The sequence below is a fragment of the Cavia porcellus genome, unplaced genomic scaffold (genome assembly GCF_034190915.1).
Source record: "Cavia porcellus strain 051 isolate PalLab524CR breed Dunkin Hartley unplaced genomic scaffold, mCavPor4.1 scaffold_33, whole genome shotgun sequence".
NCBI classification, from domain to species: domain Eukaryota; kingdom Metazoa; phylum Chordata; class Mammalia; order Rodentia; family Caviidae; genus Cavia; species Cavia porcellus.
The window spans coordinates 34676476-34693877 of NW_026947516.1; the positions used below are offsets into that span (position 1 = coordinate 34676476).

General features: G+C 36.5%; 1 protein-coding gene across 23 annotated transcripts in view; it reads right to left on the bottom strand.

Moving 5' to 3' along the window:
* Dmd (dystrophin) overlaps positions 1–17402 on the bottom strand; it is a 2110831-nt gene that overhangs the window by 32966 nt on the left and 2060463 nt on the right. For 19 of the 23 annotated variants that reach the window (XM_063242792.1, XM_063242799.1, XM_063242798.1 and 16 more), the window contains 3 exons: positions 15625–15690; positions 14360–14425; positions 11295–11453 (listed from right to left, as the gene is read on the bottom strand). The exons of 3 other annotated variants lie outside the window; for them this stretch is intronic. In XM_063242792.1, coding sequence (XP_063098862.1) covers positions 11295–11453; positions 14360–14425; positions 15625–15690 — 291 coding nt within the window. The remainder of the gene's footprint in view (positions 1–11294; positions 11454–14359; positions 14426–15624; positions 15691–17402) is intronic. One more of the 23 variants, XM_063242800.1, reaches the window with a different exon arrangement.

Genomic DNA, 17402 nt, shown 5'->3' on the forward strand with positions numbered 1-17402 from the left:
ACACATACAGCAAGCTATCAAACTTGCACTGTCTGTGGTCAGCAAAAATTTGTAGTAGTTTCAATGAGAATCATAATTTCAAGCTTTGTACGTTCCAGCTTGAGTCCCTCATGTGCAGCTAGAGTCAGCTTTAAATTCTCCCAGTAAAATCAACATGATAGCCTATTTTTCACTTCTTGTGATGCACTGCTAAACACTCTTGCCATATCGGATCCCATGGCTTTGTCCATTACAATGAAAGAAACCACAGAATTATTTCTCCATTACAGTGAAAGAAACCACAGGATTATTTCTTTAAAGTAAGTCATGTACTTATACACAACTGTTTATAGCAGCATTATGCATAACAGCCAGTAAATGGAAAGAAGCCCAATGTCTATCAACTTATGAATCACTTTTTAAAATGTGGTATATCCATACAATGATGTTATTCAACATTAGGAAAGAATGAGGGACTAATACATGCTGAACAGAAATGTTCCTTTAAAACATTATGCTAGTGAAAGAAACCAGTCACAAAAGATCATATATTCTATCATTCCATTTAAATAAAAGGTCCAAAATAAGTAAACCCATCAAGACAGAAAGCAGATTAATAATTATCTATTACTGGAAATGCATGATTGTGGGACAAAGGAGGAATACTTGAAAACGGGCACTAATTTTACTTTTAGGGTATCCTAAAATTGCATGTGTGAATATATTAACAACCGGTGATAGATAGATAGATAGATAGATATATATATATATCTCACCGGTTGTTTATATATATATACACACACATATATTAATTAAATGGATGAACTATATGTTGTAGGAATTATATTTCAATAAATTTTTGACAAGAAACTACATTCTAGATTCAAAGCCCTGTTTTTCATAGTGCAGAATGCATTTCCCTAGTGAAAATAATAATTATGTAATGCTCTATTCTACTATGAAGAAATCAAGCTTTAGTCCATGTACACAGAAGAAAAGTGATATGCAAATGCCCCCAGAATTACTTCTGCAGACATTTAATAAAGTGATGTTTAAAAAGAGCTCTCAAAAAAAGTCTAAAAAATGCTCAAGGCTAGGTTACCTTAAACAACTTAAATGTTTTGTCCAGTGGAAAATGATATCCCAACCTAATCAGGTATTGTATATTAAAGTGGGAAAAAATAATAACACAAGAAGTGAGAAAAACAAGGAAGCCAAATGAAAAAAAACGAACCCTCAAACCCATTATGTACCAGGAAAACACCAAAGGTGTTTATAAAACACATTTATGTATCCAGAATTATGGAGAAAATGATTTGCAAGACACTGTCCCTTACTTTGAAGAGCTCACATTCTACTCTGGGTGCCACTGGTTAGTTTGACCATGGTAACAAACTTTACATAAATGCAAAAAGAATGAAAACCATGTTCTCTGCTACATCTGAAATATAGATTATTTCTACGTTGGAGACGATCACATTATTTCCCTAGGAGATCACAGGAAAAGGATCATAGGGATTTCCTTATGACCTCTAGTTACAGTAGGCACAGTGTTAACATAAGGTAACACTAAATTTTCAGACAAAAGAAAAGGCTATCTTTTAATTATTAAAGATAGTAAAAACTAAAATGGATGAGATTAGACAGCTGCAAAAACCATCAATTTACATAAATGATACACACCAGGAAATCACTTCTAACTGGGTTGCTAATGGGGAAGTGGGCATACTCAAGTACACTCAAGGATATCAGGAGGCCCTTGGTCTTCTTTCTGAATACACACTCGTCTTTTCAGGAGGACACCATTCTGTGCCCATGCTTCTTACTTCTTTAGGATCTGCCACATACATACAACTCATTGCTCTTCAATCTAGCTTTCTCTTCTAAAATTCTACAACTCTCTTTCTAATGTTCTCCTGGATGACTGTTAGCTATGGGGCTCCATGAAGTGGAATTTGCTAAGCACCAAGGCACACAAGGTTGATATATTGATCATTTATCATTTTTCAAATTTCATTACCAGTAAGTGAACCAGTATCCTCAAGTAGCATTACATAGGACAATATACTAGCTACATACCTTTCAAACATATAATTCAGTCTTACTTTGAGTTGAAACTTTGCTTGTACTCCCGTTATCAGACAAAGAGGAAAAATATCTTCCCATGTATTGCTTATATACTTTCATAACAAGATCCAAAAGATGCTGTACGCAACAAGGCACCTTCACAGCTAGCCACTTAGAAAGATGCATTTTAACTGAATAGAAACTAAACTTATGGCCTTTGCAAATATCTTTCAAAATTCAATCAGTCAGCAAGTAAGAACTTTATATAGTAAGTTAATTGTGTCAAGTCACTGCTTGACAAGAAGCAAGAAACTTTTGTTGGCAACCTGACTAAAAAGTCAGGTTATTCAGTGGGATATTTCCATGGTCACAGGAAACTATATAGTACCTATCTTTGAAATTTCCAGTGTAAGTCATTGTGGCCTCTGGCTCCACAAGACAACTGCTTCACTACCAGAGCACATCCTAAGTTGCTTTTTTGAGAAAAGTCCAGACTGCATTTGCAGGTAACTATTATAGCTACTTTCTCTGATGTCCCTAAAAAGACAATAGCTGGTCTTTTCAACACCTACAGTGGAAAGCCAACTATCCTTTGGCTGGTTTTCAAAGTTTAGTACAGACTTGAATTTCTTTACCAAAGTGTGTTCCGTAAAACTAAGCTCAAGGTCAAGTAAAAATGAGCAACACTGGGCCATACAAAGCTAATCAGATTTCTTCTAACTTCTCAATGCAAACGCTAATGTAACTATGACTTTTCAATGCAAGTATGTTCAAGGCTTTCTGCCCTTGGAATCATTTTTAAAATATGTCAAAGATATTCTACAGAAAACATTTTAGGCAACACTAACCTTTATTCTTGGAGAACTGCTATCACTGCTTTGTTCTTCAGTGCTACACTTCTTGTAATTTTCCAAAGCCACAAGAAAAAGCCACATTAAAAACTTCCCTTAGTCTTTATTATAAAAGTGTTGGTAAGGGTATCACAAAATCATCTTTCCAAGTGGAACAATACTTGAGAGCTCAGTACTGCCTGAGTTCAAGTCCATGTCCCATTTCTTGCAAGCTACACAGTGCCCGTCCTACTCTGTACTTATCACCTCTTTGGGACAAAGCCCCTCGCTCAGAGTTGTTGTAGGAGTAAATAAGATATACACATTCAGAACAGTTCCTATACTGTGCTCAAAGGACAGCTATTTTTTGTTATTGTGCTAATGATTATGTACCGCCAGAAAATTATGGTCTCCTCTTAGGATGTGGCATGCTTCTTACATCTAATATTATGAGACAGATAAATATTTGTTTCCTCTTATTTATTGGAGTACAGGGAAGTGCCGATAAAATCTGAAATTCAGTGATGTCAATTCATACTATGTTCATTGATCTACTATGTATTCTGCAGGATTCTTACTAGAGTGGGTTTTTTAAAAAAAGTCCTTTTTGGAAAGTGAACACATTAAATCAATGCAGAAAATTTCCACTTGAAGGTATTTGGCAAACAGAACTAAGTCCAATAAATACTTTTTTCTTTTTAACCAGTGACCTTTTGCAAATGAGTGATTTTTTTTCTGCGTGTATTATATTGTTTGTTTTTCATCTACTTTCTTTCCCAATTTCCTTACTGAAACACTGCATAACACCCAATTTTTGCCTCTGCTCCTCCCCTGGCTTTATTCATTTAGTTTCTCCATCCCTTTACTTGCCTAAAATATCTGTAGCTCAAAACCAGGCAGGCCATAGTGAATGTATCATCATATTTCTACTAATCTGCAGGAGACTGTTTCCCTGTTTATAATTATCTTTTCAATTGATATTTCAGGATAAAATTCAAACTTATTTATTTATTTATTTTGGTACTGGGGATCGAACTCATGACCACATGCTTGCAAGGCAGGTGCTTATGCCGCTGAGCTAAATCCCCAATCCCCAAACTTCTTATTATGATTTACAAAATCTTTTTCCTATCTAAGGTATCTATCTGTCTATCTTTGCAGTACTAAGGATTGAATCCAGGTTCTTTGCAATGAGCCATATCCTCAGCCTTCTTATTTTACTTTATTGTTATTTTTTGAGACAAGATCTTTCTAAATCACTAAGTTGCTGAGACTGGGCTAATGCCTCAGCTTCTTGGAGTGAGGAAATTACTGGCATGTACCATGACACCTGGTTCAAAAGCCTTTATGCAATAGTTCAGCTGCCATTCTGCTGCTCTCTTAATCTGATTCCATGCTTTATATTGTTCTCTATTCCATCATTCTGGAACATTTATTTTTTTCTTTTTTTCTCAGCCTAGAAAACTTCTATTCAGGCTTCAACCTTAAATTCCATTTGTGAAGATGATTCCCTCGAAGAGAATTAATCACTCACCTCCGTGTTCCTCACAGCAATTGTTATACTGGGCTATAATAAATTGTTTATATTTTATTATCTTTTATTAAATGTTGAGCTCTATGAGATAAGAAACAAGGCTTTTTCATCTTAGTAGTCTTGGCAGTTTTAAAACTGTATTAAACATTGTGTAACTATCTGTGGAATTGAATGGACTTATATCCCCAGGCCTAGCAAATAACTAAAGAAAGCCAAGAGCAGTCAATTCTACTGCAGTTTCATGGTCTGGTAATGAAGGCTATAGGAAAATGAAGATCTTCAAAGAAATTTGATTATAAGAATATTAGTCTGATCTAGTCTGTCCTAGGGAGATGGCTATGCATGAAGATGTGAATATTCCAATCGTTTGTGTGGCATTTTGGTGTTTCTATAGTATGAAGGAGTCATCATGGTCATCCAATTTCCCATGCTAAGATTCTAAGCTCACCAGAAATCAATATAACTTTTATTCTGGTTTCTGGGACGCTAAGACACTGTGAACCTGGAATAGAGTAACATCTCCAGTCTTTAAAAATCAAATATCCCCTATTTTATTTGATCTAGTATTTGAACTTAAAACCCAACGTGTTCCACAAACAATGCTTTAAAGCAACGTGAATGGATTCACTATAACAAAGCAATGAAAAAGACAGAAAATTAAGAGAAAGGGAGCTATAAATTGTCATTCTAGGATATCCCTTCAGTTTCATGAACTGGGTGCCATGAACCAGCCCCTTCAGACTTTGATTAGCTCTGGACAAACTAAATTGGATCTACTACTTAGAAACTGAGCTTCTGAATCCTGAGAACTCCGTATCTCGCCCACATATACCTGTCTTCCCTGCCTGACTAGAGGCAATTAGAAGCAGTTGACCTGATTCTCACACAGCTTTTTAAATGCAGCATACTTACCCTTCAGCTCTTTCTTGGCCTTGCCATAAAAGGCCTTGACTGTCTGATTTATGTGGCCAACTGAGCTCTCTTTATCTATAAAAGGCTCTGCAGCCCTTTGTTTTGGGGCCCATGTTACCAATGACATGAGTGCATTGTTTCATTAACTTTCTCATATACCACTCTAACTCCAACAAAAGTGGGAAGAGCTATGGGAACCCACCTTTACTCATTTCCAGTGTCTTCTGGACACTGTAATGTTCACTGCATTGTTTCCCTCTCCTCCTTTCTTCATCTACCACACTGTGTTCAGAAGTGAAAGCCAGGTCTGCTGCTGTGCCCTGGTGCCCTTAATCCCTCTCCTTCCTGCCTCTTCTGGGAAAATGTTCTCATCATTCCCAAACTATCTTCCTCTATTGGCCTGCTCCTTTAGAATGTGGAGATTAATTAAGGGTTTCTAAGTTAAAGGAGAAGACTAGAGTGAACGTGATGTAACAATGTGTGAAACAGTTCCCACAATCACAAATACATTTGAAGATATTTGCCTGCATAGAAAATACCTTTTGAAGGACACACAAGAAATCGACAAAGGAAGTAGCCTCAAGAACCAGAAACATCACAAGCAGGAGATAAGGTTGGAAAATGACTCCCTCTTCTCTATATGCCTTCTTGAATCCTTTGGATTTTTGTATGAATGCACATTAAAAAAATAAAAGTAATTTAATGAACATTTCAATGTTCACGTCTTCCGAATTCTATCAAACCAAGCGTTCTTCTGCTTAGCATTGCTGATTAGTCCATGACATATCTGGCTCACATCACTCCTGAAAACTTCCAAGTTCTATTTCTCATGGACTGCGAGACATTTAGCCATGGGGAAGTCACCCGAACCTCACCTAGCCTTTCCCCTACCCCTTTCATCAAATTTTAGCCTATTAGCCCTTTAGAGAGTACCAACACAAGTTCTGCTGAATTAAATGACGGACCTGCTACCATGGTTCATCCACTGTCAGGCCCAGGTGCAAAGAGCTACATCTTGCCATGCACTTACCAGACCTGGGAAGCATTCCCTTCTCCTCTAGACCCACCAGACCACCAATTCAAACAGCATTATTTCCCTCTAAAAATACCACTCAGATGCAGCCTGCCCCTCCTATTATCTTACTTAAAATCGCCATCACCTCTTTCCTGGGCTCCCAAAATACCTATGAAGTTGGTCCCAGTATGTTGTTTTTCAAAGTCAGTCCCACACAGCTATACACATTTCAGTGTATGGGTGTAGGTCACATGGAAAAAAAGAAGGATGGGCACAGGAGCAAATCTAAGGGCCACACTCCTACATGGCAATCAGGAGAGGCTCTCTAACTTATGTCAGTAGGCACAAATTCCTCAGTGCTGTGCCACATCCTTCTCAACAGGCCCTCATCTACCTGGTCTGCCTCATCTCTTCCCATTTTCCTTGCTAAAAAGTATGGTATGACTACAATTTCCCCAAATATATTCTGCTATTCCTCTCTGATACCTTGGTTTATATCTATCCCTGACTGGGAATGCCCACTCCTGTCTTCCTTCTTCTTAGCCATTTTCTCACCATTACCACAGGCTCACACACGGACCAAAGGAAGAGGATGTTATAAAGATTCTTGAGTCTATAAAGAGCAAGTACTTCTAGAACAGGGTCCTGTGTAACTACAAGAATGAGAAAGCCGGAGAAATCTCAAACGTATACTGTATAAGGTCTGATCACCCAACAAGGTATTTGAAAAGTACTGAATAAGTATTAAGAATCTACATTGCTCCCCTGTTGTCATATGACATCTACTTTCATTAACTTTAGACATCATGAAGAATCAGGTTGGTGGGCTTAGAATATAGCTTAGCCTCACAGTGCCTGCTTGGCAAGTACGAGATCTTCAGTTCAAGTCCAGGTACCAAAAAAAAAAAAAATAAATAAATAAATAAAGAATCAGGTTGGTATTTACCTACCTTTTAGATTTGGGAACAATCTAATCAATTTGCTATGGAGGTAGTGGAATGACAGTGAATCACTGTCTCTTATAAAGGGTACTTTTTCATTGCTACAATCATACCTTGGATTTCAGAACAAGCCTTGGTTCATTTAGACAGTATAAAAAAATACACAAGAATTTAAATGCTACAGATTTAAATCCAAAGATTGTAGAATTTAATCTACACAGGAAAATAAACTTGCAATGCTAAGGACACAGGATGGGGCAAATTTCCAACATCCAACTGGTTTGTATCAAAAATGAATGTGAATTATCAGTAATAATGAGTGGGAGACATTATGCTGAAATGAAACATTTAAGACTACATATTTTGGTAATATTACTAGTTGCCAAACTTATGAGTCTAAAAAAGTCAAATTTAGCTTTTTCTCAAAGCTTTAATCTTAACTCTGTGGCATAAACTAAGAATCACAGAATAACTGTAAGAGATATACAGCACCTTGGATTTGGATAATAAATTTTTAACATTTTAAATTTATGACAAAGCAATGTTGATGCTAATCAAGGCCACCTGAAAAAGAAGTATTCTTAAAAGTGAGCAGGAAAAAAAAGATGATGAAAGGCTTTTCTCTAGGCAATTAGGTTTGTAAAACAATTTTCATCAGAAGTGCATGCAAATGTGCTACAAATAAAATAGATTCAGCTTCATTATTCATTAATTCACTCAACAAATATTTATTGAAAGCTATGTGCAACAATTGGGAGAAAAGAAATTCTAATGACAGAGATAAGATGCCCCTGGGACACTTCAAAAATGGCTATTTTCTGTTTTTCCAGGAGAAGGTGAGGTGGTGTCATGAATAACAATAATTAACAGAATTCAGTAATATAACCAATCAGGAATGGAGACCTCCAAACCTCTCTCCTCTGCTGTTATTTGGAGAGAAGTCATAACTGCAGAATAAAAGAACACAAAATCTACACAGATATAGTAAATACCCATCCAAAACACTTGTGACAATCTCAATTCTAAATAGCCAATCCCATTTTCTCTAACAGTAGGTTTGTGTTTGTTATTTATACAGCCTAATTCTGACTTGGGAGATAGCCAGCTTGGCAGGCACAGAAAAAGGGCATCTAATGACTTCCTGGATTTTCTTAGGGGAAGGGCAGGAAATAGCAAATTAAAGGCTTCTTAGGTGACATTGAATTCAAAGATCATGAAGCAAGGAATGGTGCTGAAGCTCTTTGAGAACAGGAAAGGACAGAACAAAGAAAACCAGATAGGTTGTTTTTAGGGCAGAGCCCTGGGGAGACATTTCTTTGTTTCTTTGTTTCTTCCTTTTTTAAAAAATTTGGTAGGAGGCGAAAATGTGGTAAGGTCGAGGGTGAAAGGTGTGGCTCCTCCTGACTTCTTGAAGGTCAAAATAACTCACAAAAATACTTGCATCAAGACCAGATTCTACATTTCTGAGCTCTTAGTAGCTGTGGTGCAATGTTGTTCTTTCTTTCAGAGAACAAACCACACCATTCTTGAAGAATGACTTGGATATCTTTCAGGGTAAAGAGGCTGTACCATAAGCAGATGGACTGGTTTTTTCAGAGACATTTGTTTCTTACAATTATCCCCTCAAGTGAAGACACATTCCAGGGAATAACCCCAATGCTATCTAAATGCCTATACATAGTAACTTTTTCATTCTCTGGTCCAAGGTAGAGTTGGCTATTTTCAGTCGGAAAAATCTGAATGTGAATGTAGTTTTACCACTGGCTGAATGCAGAATCTAGGGCAAGCCCCTGGAACTTCCCTGAGCTTGCAATTTCTGATCTATAGAAAAGAGACAAGCTCTTTCTTATAGAGCTTTTAGGAAGATTAAATGACCTAAAATACATTTAAGTGCTCTGAAAATACAGAGCTGGGAGTGTGGCTCAGCAGCAGAATACATGCTTAGCATGCACAAGGCCCTTGGTTCAATCCTCCACAAAAGAAAAAAAAAAAACAACATGTCCTGAAGATGATAAAATGATACATGAATGCTATTTATTAGTATTCTCGATCAAGACTTTTTTTTATCTGGCTGCCATGGTATAGAAGGAGCACGTGCTAACAAACAAGACGGATCTTGACTGTTGGGCTAAAAAGTTGTATCACACTGGCAACAACCATATATTGAAACACATATTGACTCTGTATAACATCAAATTCTATTTATAATGTCAACTCCAACATTTTCTTCAAATTTCAATTTTGACCACTCTAATAATTACAGATTTAACAAGAATGGATTCTAATAATTATTTGTAATAAAGTGAAGGAAAATGTTTTCTCTACCATGATCTTCAGTACCAAACAACCTTACAATTAGTGCCAAAACTAATGTTCTCATTAAAACAACAGCAACAACAAAAAAGTACTGCATTACCTCCTAGACGGTACTCATGTGACATCCTTGCCATATTCTGAGGTTTTCACCAAACATGTCCTGGGTATCTATTAAATATTCAAACTATGCTAGGTACGTACTATAAAAAAGGCAAACTGTTAAGGAGTTGTCTCAGAAGGTCCAAAATAGTTCGGGTAATAAATGGAAAAGACAAATTAACCTCCAATTGCAGCACTCTAGAAGGGTTCTGTAGGGAAAGTTATTCTAAGTAAGGTCATGGAAGATGGATAGGTCTTCTTTGTCAGAATGGCAGTAGAGGGTTAGGGGCTAGCAGCTAGGCTGAGAAGCAAACTTGAACTTGACCCAGAAAGCAGATGAGATCAGGATGTATTTAGATATAGTAGCCACAATAGCATAGCCAGAACACAGGGAGTAGAAAAGATGATGAATTTGTAAAAGGAGGTCAAAAGAAAACTGTGCAATGTTTGAACTCCCAGTTGAGAAGCTGGATTTTATTTTTGCAAGGTACAGACATCTAATAAAGAAAGAATGTCATGACAGGTCTTGGTTCTGCAAAGATGGACAATTAGAGTCAGTATGGAGAGTTTATCGGAGGGGTGGGAAAGAAACCAAGGGGAAAACCGACCAGATAAGGAACTAGGGTCATAGGTCTGAGGTATTAAGAGCTAGAAGGCAGCTAGTGACAGCAGAAAGGACCAGATGAATGGCAGTATACTTTTTCATCTTCAGGTGACATCCTCCCTGAGGGCACTGGTATTCGGACAAGAGTGCTGCCATGATTAAGAAGTCTTAGTGCCTCAGGCTAAACCAAAGAGATGAAAGTTCCTAAGTGCAACGAATTTGAGCAACTTCTCTTTAAAGACTTGCCTGGTGGCATTTGTCTGAAGAAGGTACACTGTGAGTTAGATGTGATTTCTTTGCTTTCTTAGCCAAGGAACCTGTGATACAATAAGTACAATATAGAAGTACAAGTCTAGTGGTTTGCAATATTCTGATACCACGCAATACCCCCAGGGTTTTATCATTTTGTCCTCTCTGCACCATTGCAAATTTTCCTTAGCATTTTTTGTCCTCTTCTACGATTTCTGCTACTTTCACATGAACACCTTTTACAGACAATGGCTAGCAATATGAGGGTCTCCCTAATCTGCTATGATGGTTGAACATAAGACTTCTGAATTTGATGATGAACAGTAAGATGAAATAATTTGTTCCCAAATATGACCAAGCCGATGAATCTACTTTCTTAAAAATGTTTGGTAATACAGGCCAGAACATGTAAAAATTATATAATCATAAAATTAAAGTATCTCCTTTTTTAACTTAAATTCTATTCTCAAATATAAAATCAAACCCTCTAAAACACATGCAATGAATCACATACCCCCATCAATATTAATCCCTTCACACCTAAATTATGAGTTTTTATCCATATTGCTGCATTCATTTTCTTCTTTCAGAAAACAAAAAAAAAGAGAATCTGAAAACGGAGCTAAACAGATTATTTTATCAAACAATTCGACACAGAATGACTCCAAGTGAAGATTCCTGGCGCTTGGCTATGTGTGCAAAAGTATGCACTCTGCTTACCAATGATAAAGCTAGAAAGAAAACTCACCTGTTTTCTTCCTCAAGATCTGCTAGGATTCTCTCTAGCTCCCCTCTTTCCTCACTCTCTAAGGAAATCAAGATCTGGGCAGGACTACGAGGCTGGCTCAGGGGGGAGTCCTGGTTCAAACTTTGGCAGTAATGCTGGATTAACAAATGTTCATCATCTCTGGAAAATAAAATCAAAGGTTTTGGTTTTTTGCCCCCTTTATTTTGCTTTGGGGGTCAGGGACTCAGGCGTGTATTTGAAAATAGAAACATTTATTTGCTCTTAACAATTAGATCCTTCTTCCTGCTTTGAAAGACATTTAGATACTATTGAGGTTGTGATCTACCACTCTACTGATGACAATTCAAAGTGTTTCTTAAATATTCAGTTGAATTGACAGGCCTGTTTACATGGATAAATGAAAGATAGAATTATGGATATACTGGGATGCTATGTAGACACTTTAGCCAACAGTTAATAAATATTAAAGTCATAATAAGGGTCATTTAATACTTTTTGCTAACCAAGACTGTCAAGATAACCTGTTTACTATCCCATACGATTATTAATACTGACTAGGAGAAAACTGTGGGACTTAAAATAATGGAGTAAATACTAGCACATAACCAAAAGGTGCTGCTACAGTCATCTAATTAACTTACAAAAATCATGGAGGCAGGATGGTACAATAATTAAGTTGTGAATAAATGATTGTTTTAATTATTAACAAAACAGATGGGGCACTAAGGTGAGTAATTAAAAGAAGGCAGAAAAACTTATTAGTCAGACCAGGTCTTAAGGATTAATGTGGGGCAGGGAAGCAGAAGGTCGGTGTTTTAGGGAGGCGGATACAATCTTTCCTGGAAACTATGAACCCTCTAAAACTGAGGAGAAATTAGTTTTGGAGGGCATCATTTCAATCTCCTAAAGAGCCTGTGCACCTTCAAGCAGGGTCCCATTATGATTATGTCACCCAGGCTGGTCTTGAACTCCTGGGCTCTAGTAGTTCCCGAGCCCCAGTTCCCTAGTAGCTAGAAACTACAATTGTGCGCTATCTAGGTTGGATAATCAGCTATTACTGACAGATGAAAGCTCTCTGTGGTTAGATATCATTAAGATGATACTTTCATATTCTTCCCTTCATACCACTTAATTTTAAGTTGAAAAAAAATAAATCAGATATTTAAGGGGAAAAGTCATCCTGATTTAAATCCTTTTGGCGCACTGAGCCATATAACCAGTAGAAATGCCAACTAAAAATAACTATTGAGTATTAAAAAGAAACATTAAGTCAACTAATCCATCAAACTACTTCCTAAAATATGCCCCCTAAATACCATGAACTTCTTGAGAATGAGCTAAAGCTACATTTTGTTTAAAAAGAAAACAGAAGCACTTTACCACCTAACTTGCTATCCCTATTCCAAAATTCTGAAATTTTCTTGCTAGAATTGCCCACTTGTAATTGTAACAAGTAGCTGTCATTAAGTTTTTTCTTGTTATTCTCTTAGGCAGCCAATAAATGGCAGCCACTGTCACATGGATACAATTTCAATTAATCTAAATGTGTCAGAGCTTCTAAGGTCAAATCAATGAGCCAAAGAGATCAATTATTCAACATTTGGTCGATTCTTTGGTCATATATTTTCCACTCAAAAAAATCTTGTATATGTGAATACCATTAATACTTTTTCCAATAGCTAAGAAAGCGAGTGTATCATGATTGGAAAAAGGTTGGGTTTTGTTTGTTTGAAGTAACTAAGTCACACACAAATGACTGAGTATCAGCTTGATTCTTTATTATCACTTTGTTCCTCATTATGCTATTAGATGAGAAGAATTATTCTCATATCTTCAATAACTAGTTATATGTGTCACTGTGATACAATTTCCTTTGGCTTACTCATGAAGGCTCTTTTCACATCTGAGCATGATTTTGAGTTGCCCACCATCAACTACGCATGATAAAGGTACCATGTTTCTTTCTGCCTACTCCATGCCAAGATGGTGAAACTTTCTGAACTTATCAAACTAAAAGCTATCATTGTACTTGGACTAGATTTCTTCTCTTTTCATTTTTTACTCAGATGGCAGGCAAATCCTTATTATTTCCCTTCAGGTATTTACTTCATAACCCATTTTTTCCACCTCAGACCCTAACCAACACTTGCATGGTTCATCCAATGCACCATGTGCTCCATACTGTGAATACTGTACCTCGTGTCTAGCGTGAAGTCTCTGTTCGCCTGTCATAACTATGTTCTCTGCCACTCCTAGCACCACTGTATTTCCTTCCTTAAAGTTTGACAGGATGGCTTATTATCCCACACACTGAGACTTGGATTTGTAGTCTATCCTCTGGAAATTCTTCACAAAACTGCCAGTGTTTGTTGTTGTCGTTGTTTGGTTATTTACTTATTTATTTTTTTTAAGACAAGGTCTCATTATGTAGTTGTGTCTGGTCTTAAGCTCACTTTGTATCCCAGGCTGATCTCAGATTTGCAATGATCCTCCTGCCTCAGCCTCCCAAGTGCTGGGATTACAGGTGCACGCCATCGCACCTGACTTAAGACCACCATGCTTTCCATACCTTATGGAGATAGATGCTAACTCACTCAAATCAACTACTGATTTCTGAAGGAAAATACCCAACTACCTAGCATATGGAGATATCAGTTCTATATATACCAAGATCACATTTCCACTTCCCATCAGTGGAAAAAGTATCTTAGTTACTAATTTAAGATTAATATCATCTTCCTATAAATATCCAGCAGGTTTGGTCAAAAGCTAAGCATTTAACATAAGTGTTTGGGGTTCTGAAATTTATAATGATATTGTATTAAGTTTCAATAAGAACAAATCAATCAGTTTTTGCTACTTTGGAATACTGATAATGCCTGAATTTGGATGAGCTCATTCTCTGCCAGGCTGTTAAGAGTTAAAGAAAAAAAGTAAATGAATGGCTCGTTGAAAGATCAAATGAATGTGATGCTAGCTCCTATATCCTGAACTACCCTACCTCTAAATCCCTCCAAGCAATTTCATTGTCAGGAACATTTTGTAAAAAGAGATGGGATACTTACATGCTCTCATTAGGAGAGATGCTATCATTTAGATAAGATCCATTGCTGTTTTCCATTTCTGCTAGCCTGATAAAAAACGTAAAAGCTCATTAAAACTTATGTGACTTCTTAGAATCTATTCAAGACCTAATCGAACATTCCTGAAAACTAAAGGATAAATCATGGCAAGAGGAGAAAGGAATTCTTCAAATTAAAGGATGTGTGTGTTGGCTTAACCATTTGAAGCAATGTTTAGTAGACCACAGCTAGATAGTATCTTTCCATTTCTGATATAAATTCTAAGGGAAACTGAATTTCATTGCTGGCTTTTTGTCCCCCAAATGTTGATCTTCATTTTACTGAGAACAAGTCTTTGTTTTCAGAAGAAAAGCTTCCCTAACAATAAATGCACCCCATACCTTACACTAACCCTTTTAAGAAAATCAATGCTTTCCACCTGTGACAGACTTACGTAGCTAGTTAATGCTTTCCACAATTGACAAGTATGTCTAGAGTCAGAATACTGAGAAAGGGGGCCAGGAATACATCTCAGTGGCACAAGTGCCTGCATGGCAAGTGCAAGGTCCTGAGTTCAATTCCTGGTACAAAAAAAAAGAATACTGAGAAAAGATGGGTTCACCGAAAGCGCTCTAAATGCTCAGCTGCCAGTCTTTATCTTTAAAAAGCTCCTTAACCTGAGGTAATAAGCCTTTTGACAACTAAATATACTTAATCAAACTCTTTCACATTTATTTAACAAGCATAAGATATTTTATAATTGGTAATTTAGTTTTTAGGTATAAAAATGATCTCAAACACAAAGAAGGCAGGATAGAAAGGTCCAAGAGTTAAGAAAGTTAATTTTCTCTAGAGTATATCATGTAAAATAAACACAAAAATGGAAAGTTGAGGATTTTATAGTCTCCGCATAACAAGGTGTCATTTCTTCACAGATTAATGTCTAATCTGGCAGTTTTCTAAAGAAAGTAGATGACTTGTAAGCCAATTTAGTAAAAGTGTGCTCAGTATATACAGAACACAACAAAGCTACCAGAAATGTTTAAATACAGGCTAGAGTTAGGTAAGAATGTTCTGGAACAATGCTCTCACTGGTATCCAAAAACAACATGCAGTGGAATGGCATGCACGTTAGAGGGCAAGTTGATTAGTAGAAATCAGACAAGATTGAGGAAGAAAGAAAAGTTTTGTTTAAAATTACTATAGGTTAGCTTTCCTTGGTTAGTTATTTCAATCAATATTTGCCTGGCATTCAACTAGTCTCATACCTGCTAGCATAATGCTCAATGCGTGAATGAGTATCATCGTGTGAAAGCTGAGGGGACGAGGCAGGCCTATAAGGCAGAAAATGTGATTAGTCACAGATACCATCCATTAATGGAGAAACCCCCACCACACAGTTAATGCTATATACACGGCCTAGAATGTTCTTATTCCAATTCTGTGGATCATGTACATTTGACTGTTCCTATATCTTAGAGAGCATCAAGTGTTTTTAAATCCAGATTTGAAAGACGATTTCTCATAGGTCTCATCATATGCCATAAAGACAGATCAAAAACTTCTCTGGATAGTTTAATTATAAAAAATATCAGAGAGACAACTTCTATGTAACACTCATCTTCCTAGATTGCCATTTCTCATATCCTATAGTACTGAAAATGTGTTAGTTAACATTATGTGACTTAAAACTTTAAACAGTTTATACTTGTTCCATATATATTAGCTATCTTTTTATCCAATGGAAACTATACATTTGACTAGTTATATTTACAGTTAATACTTTCAGTTTCAAAGAGGCCGCTTCGGTCTAAGCCTTAAGATTCCATGTATCATGATTTCTTGATCTTTGTAATATTCAATAGAAGAAATTATCTCTACTAGTTTGAAAGCAGGGATATACCACTAATTTGACCCAAAAATCACATTAAAGTGTTTTAAAGAAGAGTAATTAAGTGCAACAGAAGGTTGGAACTATTCGGAGGGGGGTGTTACACAAGGTGTACCCCCAGCTAGCCTTAAACTTGGTGTCCTCATGCCTCAGCCTCACAAGTGCTGGGATTAAAGGCTGAGATTACAGGTATGCACCACCATGCCATTCTTAAATTTTTCTTATCAGGAATAATATTGTCTTTAATACAGATTGGAAAACAAGAGGAAAGAATTAGCATGAGTAGTTCATATGCTTTTTAAAACTAGACCTTTCTGTCTTTAAGTACTGAAGGCTAAAATTTTGGGAGGGTTAACACTGTTTCTATACTTTCATAATCTGATCTATTAATTATCTTAGAAGTTTTCTTGGTATTTTTTGGATAAATCTTGGTGGAGGGTCATCTGCTCTGAAAACCAACTTGGGCCTGTGCTTTCTGTATTAACTGGAATAGGACAAGAGGTCTCTTCTATTTTTCTCTTGACACAAGAAGCATAAAGTCAAGGGCAACATGATCAGTGAGGGCTCTGGTTTAGCCTAACATCTAGGCAGCATTCAAAGACCTGGGCTGAACTGTAACAAAATGTTTTTTTCCCCCTTACATTAAAAACAATGTAGTTATCTATTAACTGGGTCTACATAGGAAACGTGCCAGAAATTCATATTTCTTAATTAGGATATAAGGTACAGTAATTACAGTATACTAGCTAACAATTAGGGAACTGGAAGTCTCTCCTGAGAGATAAAAGGTCTTATTTATGGGACAAATGTTGTCTAGGTGAAATGTAAAAGATTAAAACTATCATGAGAAAACAAAAGGGTGACTATCCAATTAACAGACAGATCCAAAGATTATGATGTGAAACTTCATAGTACTTTTAGAAAGTTAAACTACCTAATTTTCTAGAACCCTGGAATAGTCCATTATTAGAAAAATTCTAAAGTTTGCTTTGAAATCTTCACTGCAGATAAAGATAATTTATACCTGGAATGTTTTATTTATATGCATTAACTTCTGGAAGAGATGAATCTTTCAACACGTATTTTTATAAGCTAAAAGCCCACCATGAAGGAAAATATGTTAGTAATGTTTTCTCTTATAACAGTTGCTACTGT